At 45.6% G+C, this 8457-nt stretch overlaps 1 protein-coding gene across 6 annotated transcripts in view; it reads left to right on the top strand.

Moving 5' to 3' along the window:
* The window catches only part of SYBU (syntabulin), a gene marked incomplete at both ends in the record, with an annotated part of 68686 nt that extends 60480 nt beyond the window's left edge, over nt 1–8206 (top strand). For 5 of the 6 annotated variants that reach the window (XM_084230008.1, XM_084230010.1, XM_084230011.1 and 2 more), the window contains 3 exons: nt 3311–3514; nt 4945–5094; nt 7102–8206. In XM_084230008.1, the coding sequence (XP_084086134.1) occupies nt 3311–3514; nt 4945–5094; nt 7102–8206 (1459 nt within the window). Of the gene's footprint in view, nt 1–3253; nt 3515–4944; nt 5095–7101 lie in introns of all 6 variants that reach the window. The other variant, XM_084230009.1, reaches the window with a different exon arrangement.
* Between the last annotated feature and the right edge of the window lie 251 nt (nt 8207–8457).

An 8457-nucleotide genomic window follows, 5' to 3' on the forward strand; every position in this document is an offset into this window, starting at 1 on the left:
TGAATATAAATGTTCCCTGTATAAATCAGATGGGACTTGCTCTGAGAATAAACCATTGATCTAACCCATTCAAGAAATTAGTACATAACCATATACAAGGTATCAAAGAACAGAGAGGCCAAAGAAAAAAGATACAGACAGTAGAAGAAACCAATTTTAAGCATTTCAAAGGAATTTGTATTGATGATTCAATTCCAAGGTAGTGTCGGTAATACCGAGTGACTTAGAATATCTAGTCTGGAATCCCTAACTTCTCAAAAGTGGTTAAAAATTGATGGGTTAAATATAAAAGAGCTAAATATAATTCTGTTCAAACAAGGTATATAAACTTAATAGGTAGAAAGTTGAAATGGGAAATTTATCCATTATCCTCACTTTTTTTTTAAAATTTGAATCTGGCACAGAGGACTCGCTCTCTGTAGATTTCTGTGATGACCTTGTCAGCCATTTCACATAATCTTTGTGTCCTGCAGGACGGTGCTTTGATATCAACTCCCCTGGATGGGCCAGGTATCTATGCCAAACTCTATAAGGGCTCTATCATGATCCTATTCATTAGCTCATTCACCCTTAATAATGAATTTTCTCTGTAGAGAATTAGCTCGTGGGAAAATGCTACTCCAAACATTTAGTGAAGGGTGTACATTTGATGGGAGAAATGAGGGACAGGTTAAGTGGATAAGAATACTTTTGACAAGTAATCTTAAAAACAAAGCTATGAAGATTTACAAATGAAAGCCAGCCGCTATTTCTGTGGAATTCTCTCTTGAAGGTTCTATCTATGTAAAGTAGGAGATATTTCTGTAGAGTTCATACTTGGATTTAGGTCCCAGTTCACCTGCGTGTTCTTTTGCCCCTGAATGGCAATTAGTTCATGTAACTTCACTTAGTGTAAAAGGCAGGTAATAATTGAACCATCTTTATAGCATGATGGGCAAGTTTAAGTGAAACAATGTTCATAAAACATCTGGAACAGGACTAGCGTCACAGAAGGGCCTCAGTAAGGCTTCACTCAGAATAATAGAATTCTGGAGTCAGTATTAGGAATAATCCTTTACTTGCTCTCCTAACTTATAATGTTTAATCCTCCATATTTTTCACAATCATGTTGAGAAAATCAGTCACATTTATATAACAGATGATTCAATAAATTAAAACTCTCACAAAAACTAGCAAACATCAATAGATGAAGCGAAGTCTCTGATGTCAAGACGGAGTGGGGAAGGGGAGGTCGAGGGGATATATAGGATAGTTGGTGGTGGGGAAATAGTCACATAACCTAGGAGACAAAACTAGAAAAAGGAAAGAAAATAGGCCAGTTGGTGGCAGATTTAGAAGTGAAGTGTGGAGAAGCAAATCCAAGCCAGTTATGAAGGCTTCCTGCAAGTCATGAAGTCTCCCCACCACTGGGCTGCTGAAGTTGGTTTGTCCAAAAGCCATTAGCCCATCTGTTCCATATAAAGTGCCTTCTCTCACGAAAAGGAGATAGAGGCCATTTGGATGATTTTCAGCAGGAAAAAACTTTTTGAGAATTAAGATGTTTTACTTCTATGTGATTTGTTGGGTTGAGAGCTAGTTGAAATTATATTTGATTTTAAATAAATAATTGTGGTTTTGGAGCCAAGTCTCCCCACACGCACATTCACATTTACACACAGTGCTCATTGAGATGTGTCAGCTGGAAACATCTGCAATTAAAACTGTCCAAGAGCAGTACTGCTATGTGAAAGGTATGTTGTTCTCTTTTGTTTTCCTGTCATGTCACCAAGAAATATTTCTGACAGAACTGTTAGCCTATTTAAGTAATGTCAACATTCTCAAGATGCTTCCTTACACTAGTGGGTGTCAAATCTCTGGAACTAGAGGTACAGGCTTGTTCATCCTGTAATGTTACCTTACAGTGGAATTGTCCTTCCCAGCTGATTGCCAGGTACTCTTTGATTTTCATGCCACCACTGTAAGGCAGGTAGGGATGGTTATTTTATATCCCTGTAGATTAGTGGTTTATTGGCCTAAGTTCCTGATAAGCAACAGTGCCAGGACCTAAGTCCAGTTTATTCATCAAGCAGTCACTTAGGGAGCACCTCACATGTGCCAGGAGGCAGTGGTGGGAATGCAAAAGCACAGACTGTTGGTGCTCTCAAGAATGCCCCAGTCTCGGGGGTGGGGGGTGGTGGGGAAAGACAGCAAGTTGCAGTTGTGCACTGTGATAAGTTAGAAGTTTGCACAGAGGACTAGAGAGCACCCAGGAGCAACTTCGCCACCAACCTAGGGAGCAAGAATCCAGAAAGGCTGCTTGGAGAAGGTTCCCATCAGTCTTGGAGTAGGAGGTAGCCAGAGACTTAGGTGGCGCAGCGGTTGAGCGCTGGGTTGTGAAGCTGCCCGCAGCCTTTGAAGCACCGGTTCGATCCCCGGCTGCTCCCCGGCCACCGGAGGAGGGTCCCGCATGGCGCGGAGACCTGTCTCGTGGTCCTTCTGCCTGCTCTGCTCCCCGCTCTGGTGAATTCTCTCACCCTCCCGCACTTCTGACTGTACCCAGTGCTTGTATAAATAATAAATAAATCTTTAAAAAAAAAAAAAAGATTCCTTTAAAAAAAAAAAAAAGAAGTCTGGCCATTATTCTGGGGCTAGTGAGGAACCATTAAATGGCTCTGAGGAAGACAGTGATATTCAAGGCACATTTTAGAAAGAGCACTCTAGCCTCCTTGCAGGAGGGGACAAGAAGGGAGAGAGAGGACTGAAGAGTGTTGCAAGATTTCAGCACCTAAATGACAACACAAGCACCTGTGTTGTCACTGGGGAAGGAAAGAAAAGGTGGAGGGGGGAGGGAATAAGTGGTTAAAATTACAGACTTGATACATTTATGTGGGCTATGTTTATCTCTTCTATTTTTTCCTCCTCCTTTATGGTGAACACCCTTCTTCCCAAGCCTCATTTTCTTACCCCGTCACAAACCAAATCTTTTCAAGCTGAAGCAGGTGCACTGGCACAAAAACCACATCTTCAAAACAGCCTCCAAAAATGAACCTGAAACAAATCAAAAACGTACATGGCTTGTGTCCTTAGCAGGCAGTAGCACTTGATTCAAAACAAGCTTTATGATCAGAGACTGTTTGAAAAAACAGCAGAGGGAGAGGCTGCCTGTACTAGTGACACGAGGCACAAAAGACTAGCCAGCAACTGGGAAGGATGGTTCGTGCCGATCCTTACTTTGCCCCTTCCATCTCTATAAATAGGACTTTCTTAGTGGCAGCCATTTGTGCTTAGGGAGTTCCAAGGATTTTAACTTTTTTTTATGGGTTTTTCCCAGTCGAGGTCCCCATGGGCGGAGTAATGGAGCTTCGTCATACAAGTCTGGCAATAGCCCTCCATCCCCACGGGAGAAGGACCTTCTGTCCATGCTGTGCAGGAACCAGCTGAGTCCCGTTAACATCCATCCCAGTTATGCGCCCTCTTCCCCGAGCAGTAGCAACTCTGGCTCCTACAAAGGAAGCGACTGCAGTCCTGTGATGAGGTGAGTGCGGTTCCTCCCCCAATTCGTGGTCCTTCGTGGTCCTAAGCTTTTCTTAAAAAAAAAAAAAAAAAGTTATACAACTCTTGATCCCCCATCGTATTCTGCAACGGGACACTTCTCTTTCCCACACTCAGCTAATCCTTCAAGACTACTAGAGAAAGAGTCTGAATCACAATTCTAATAAGCCTCAGCAGTCCCCGGAGTGCATGGAGAGGGGGAGAAAAGGCACCAAGGCAGGAGGAGGGTCCTGCTCATTCTCCTCAGAACAAGGGGAATCATTCACATTACTCATTTATTCATTCATTCAAATACTAGATGTTTATTGAGCACCATGTTGTGCCGGGTACAGGGCAAAGTGCTGGGAATAGAGCAGTGAACAGAAAAGAAGTTCCCTGTACTCAGCGCCCACAGATGTTCCTCCTCTAACGACAAAAACACATGAACGATACTCCTTCTGTACCTACTACTTTTTGTGTATGTAAAAGGTGGGGAGGGGGCCAACTCAGTCTGGAGGGAGCAGAGGAGAGCTCTCTGAGGAAGTGAAATTGAAATGAGATCTAAAAGGCAAGCAAGGAATGAATTAGCCCCTGTGGGGTGGAAAGGATGGCCAGCGGGAACTGCATATCCAAATGGCACCTGACCAGAGGACTGCAGGGTCGGGAACCAGCCAAGGGTCGTCTTGGTACTGGGGGGGGGGGGGGGGAGGGGGGAACAGGGTGATCGTGCAGTGGCTTGGATGGGGTCTAGAGTCAGGGAAGCTGCCAGCCTTCTCCTTTGGCCTTCCTCCTGGGCATCCCTGGCTCACTAGTTGGCCCTTACCCCAGGGACGCTCGGCTCTCTGCCAGGCCTGACCTGAGAGGGCCAAGATTCCAGCTGGGGAAGTTTTGTAGCACACAGAGCACTTCTCTTACAAAACACACTCTGATGGGAGTGGAGTAAGTCTTATTCCCTTCAGAAGAAGGAAACTTCCCACCAAATCACTGTGCCAGGGACTGATTTCAGAACCATTTGCATTCAACTGCAGTCAGGATTTCTGGGCAGTAGCTTATTGTGTGGAAAGTTAGGTCATCTCGCTCCCCTGCCTCCCTCCCGCTGCCCCATTCATTGTCCTTCAGTACAGCAGCATGTTATTCTGAACAACAGGCAGACTGGGACAACTGTGCATTATTTTGTATGAGATCATTGCTAAGCCATAGAAAATCCTCCCCTTTACTATCCTCACTCCCTACACACACACACACACACACACACACACACACACACCCATCAGCACCCAAATAATGAAGGGAAGGCCAGGCATGTTTTGGTCCCCCTTCTGAGTATTGAGATTTAAAGCAGCAACATAGCTGCCATTCTTCCTTGAGCTATTAATTGTGCCTTAACTTTTCTTTTTATAAAAAAAGTAAATTTCATTATTTGGATTATTTCAGACGGTCTGGAAGGTACATGTCCTGTGGTGAAAATCATGGTGTCAAACCCCCAAATCCTGAGCAGTACTTGACTCCTCTGCAGCAAAAAGAGGTTACAGTAAGGCACCTAAAGACCAAGCTGAAGGAATCCGAGCGCCGGCTTCACGAGAGGTGATCTGTGTCCCTTGCACACTGCGGTTTAGGATGATTTCTTTTTCCATAAAATGAAATAGGCACCCAACCTATGAAAAGTAGAAAAGAAAAAAAATATTTCATTTCATCTTTGTTGGATTTCTTAAATCCGCCTCTCAAAAGAGCCCTTCCCAGTCCTGTGTGATCTGGTTCCTTTAGGAGTTCAGGGGCCCTCTGAGCATAGAGGTGCCACTGCTCATGGTGGGTGTGTGCAGCTCTGACATGAAGAGTTTGGTGTGTGCACGACTATTTTTAAGTGGCAGGAACACTTGCAGGAACAATCCCAGACTTCTAGTGGAGTGGATCTCACACATGGGGCCCTGGTAAGCTGTTTATCTGTGAGAGGCGGTGACTGTGTGCATTGTGATTTCTGCAAGCTATTTCTGTGCTGAAGGAAGAGGTTCGTTATTCTTGGCTAAGTGTTAAGGTCAGAAAAACCCAGCTTGTACTTAAAGAGATCTTATCTCAAAGAACAAACCTTTGACATCTTAGGCAGACCTATTTCTGCTTGTGTTTTCCCTGGGACATTTTGGAAGAGACAAGTGAACTGTGACCAGGGTAGCTGTGAATTCAGGGTGAGAGTGGCATGACTCAGACCCTATCTTCTGAAAAGTCTTTGGTATATGATATTTGGGGAGTTCAGGGAGAATTTGAGTGCTCGTAGAAGTGGGAGAGAAGGGGAGGTGGTGAAACAAGAAAGTGTTTAAGCCTAATCTTCAAAGGAGCAATACTAACTCCATCTCTTCATTTATATCAGGATCCTGACTACCTGGTCTTCATATTCACTGAGAATATGAGGACAGGTACTGACATTGACTATGAAGAAATTACATGCAAGGAAAAAATTTTTGAAGGAACAAAAAAGTAGTATAATAGGCCTCCCTGGTGGCACAGGGGTTATAGTCTCAGCGTTATCAAGCTATCGCCAGCCACCATGGCCTGAGTTCATTCCCCAGCCAGGGAGCTAACTCACATGGCACAGCAGACCTCTCCTGTCTCACCCACTGCTCCCCTTAGCAGTGTATTTCAGTAGCTCTGCTTGTCCTGCTCCCCACTTTTATCTCTGGTGAATCTTATCACACCCCACCCCTCTGGCCTACACCCCAGTTCTTGTATGCATAAATAAGTAAAATAAGTCTTTTAAGAAAGTAGTAGTAAAAGATGCATTCTATATCATCTTACCTAAGAGCAGGTAATCTACTTTCCACAAAGTCCTTATTATTTAAAAAAGTATTTTTAATGATTACTGGATTGTGATCAAAATAATTTTGCAAGGCTAAAGTTTATCTATCTGCCTTTGTCCTGGATACTCAATTAAGAATAAAAAGGGGGCTTCCCCTGTGGTGCAGCAGGTTGGGCACTGCACTATGAAGCTGTCCGCAGCCTCTGCAGTGCAGGTTCGATTCCTGGCCGGCCAGGGAGAAACCCACATGGTGTGGCAGATCTCTCCTGCCTTACCTGCTGCTCCATCTGCCTGTTCTGCTCCCCGCTTTGTCTCTGGAGAATTCTCTCACCCTCCTGCGTTTCTGACCTGTACCCCAGCTCTTGTATAAATAAATAAATCTTAAACAATAAATAAAAAGGACTTTCCTCCCATAAACTGTAGGTTTATGGAAGGGTAGGCTATAGAGATAAAAGCAGTCTAAGAACTCTAGTGTGTCCTAAAAATAACATTTCAAATATTTAATATTGAAAGAGGACAATGCTTGTGAAGCACTTAGTGCAGTGCCTGACATATAGTGAGCACTCAAAAAATAAATAATACTGGTAAGAATTCTTCTTCTGATTCTAGTTGCTATCATTTTTTCAGCTATTTTAAAAATTAAGGAGGGAAAGTCATGGCTATCCCTGCCAAAGAAGGAAATTCAAAACGGATTTAACCTGTATGTTTCAAGTGGCAAAGCACAGGCTTCTCACGGTGTCAGAATTGCTACTGCTGGGTTTAGAGTTGACGTTTCCTTCACCATCCTTATCTTCTCACTCTAGGGAATCTGAAATTGCGGAGCTCAAGTCCCAGCTGGCCCGGATGCGAGAAGACTGGATTGAAGAAGAGTGTCACCGGGTAGAGGCCCAGTTGGCCCTCAAGGAAGCCAGGAAAGAGATCAAACAGCTCAAACAGGTCATTGAAACTATGAGGAGCAACTTGGCTGATAAAGATAAAGGCATTCAGAAATATTTTGTGGACATAAACATTCAAAACAAGAAGTTGGAGTCTCTACTTCAGAGCATGGAGATGGCACACAGTGGCTCTCTGAGGGATGAACTGTGTCTAGACTTTCCATGTGATTCCCCAGAGAAAAGCTTGAGCCTCAACACCCCTTTTGGCAAGATGACGGATGGGCTGTCTCTGGAAGAGCAGGTCACAGAGGAAGGGGCTGACAGTGAGCTGCTGGTGGGAGACAGCCTGGCTGACGGCACAGATTTGTTCGATGAGATGGTGACAGCCACCACCACAGAGGCCGGCGGTGTGGAGCTTCTTCACTGCACTCTTGGGGCGCCAGTCCTGGAGGCCCTCTCCAGGGCAGGGGGGCAGGAGGAGAGCAGCGTGGTGGTGGAGCAGGCCGTGCAGACCGATGTGCTGCCCTACAGCCCTGCGATCTCAGAGTTCATTCAGCACGTGCTCAAGCTCCAGGACCCTTGTCCCTCAAGCTCGGCATCCCCTGAAGAATCTGTGGCTGACTCCACAGAAAGCTTCCCGGAGTCCATCTCTGCATTAGTGGTTGACTTAACTCCAAGAAATCCAAACTCAGCCATCCTTTTGTCTCCTGTGGAGATCCCATACCCAGAGGTGGATATCGAAGCTCATGAAAACCGCCTCATGAGAGAGCTGGATTTTGCAGGCTCCGCAGAAGAAAGGTTGGACGGCCTCATCCTGCGGCCGCAGGGGGCCATTGGGAGGCAGTACTGGAGCAGCAGTTTCCTGGTGGATCTCCTGGCGGTGGCGGCGCCCGTGGTCCCCACCGTTCTGTGGGCATTTAGTACTCAGAGAGGGGGGACAGACCCCGTCTACAACATCGGAGCCTTGCTCCGGGGCTGCTGTGTGGTGGCCCTGCACTCGCTCCGCCGCACCGCCTTCCACATCAAAACCTAAATAGAAGTTGTTGGTTCCTTGTGCCAATCTGTCCCGTGTGGCGTCGTGCCAGGTGGAGAAACAGCAGGTCGATCTATGGCAGCCCCTCTTCTGTCGTTTTGCTCCTCGGTGTTTGATTTGCACTACGTTTAGTTGAAACCTGTTCCCTGATTAAAGCCGGAGGTATCTTCAAAGGCATGGAGACCTGGTTCCAATAAATGTCCCACCAGTGTGGTATAGAAAGCATGCTCATGACCCCGCCGTGTCGTCTG

This window comes from Talpa europaea, assembly GCF_964194135.1.
Source record: "Talpa europaea genome assembly, chromosome: 3".
NCBI lineage: Eukaryota > Metazoa > Chordata > Mammalia > Eulipotyphla > Talpidae > Talpa > Talpa europaea.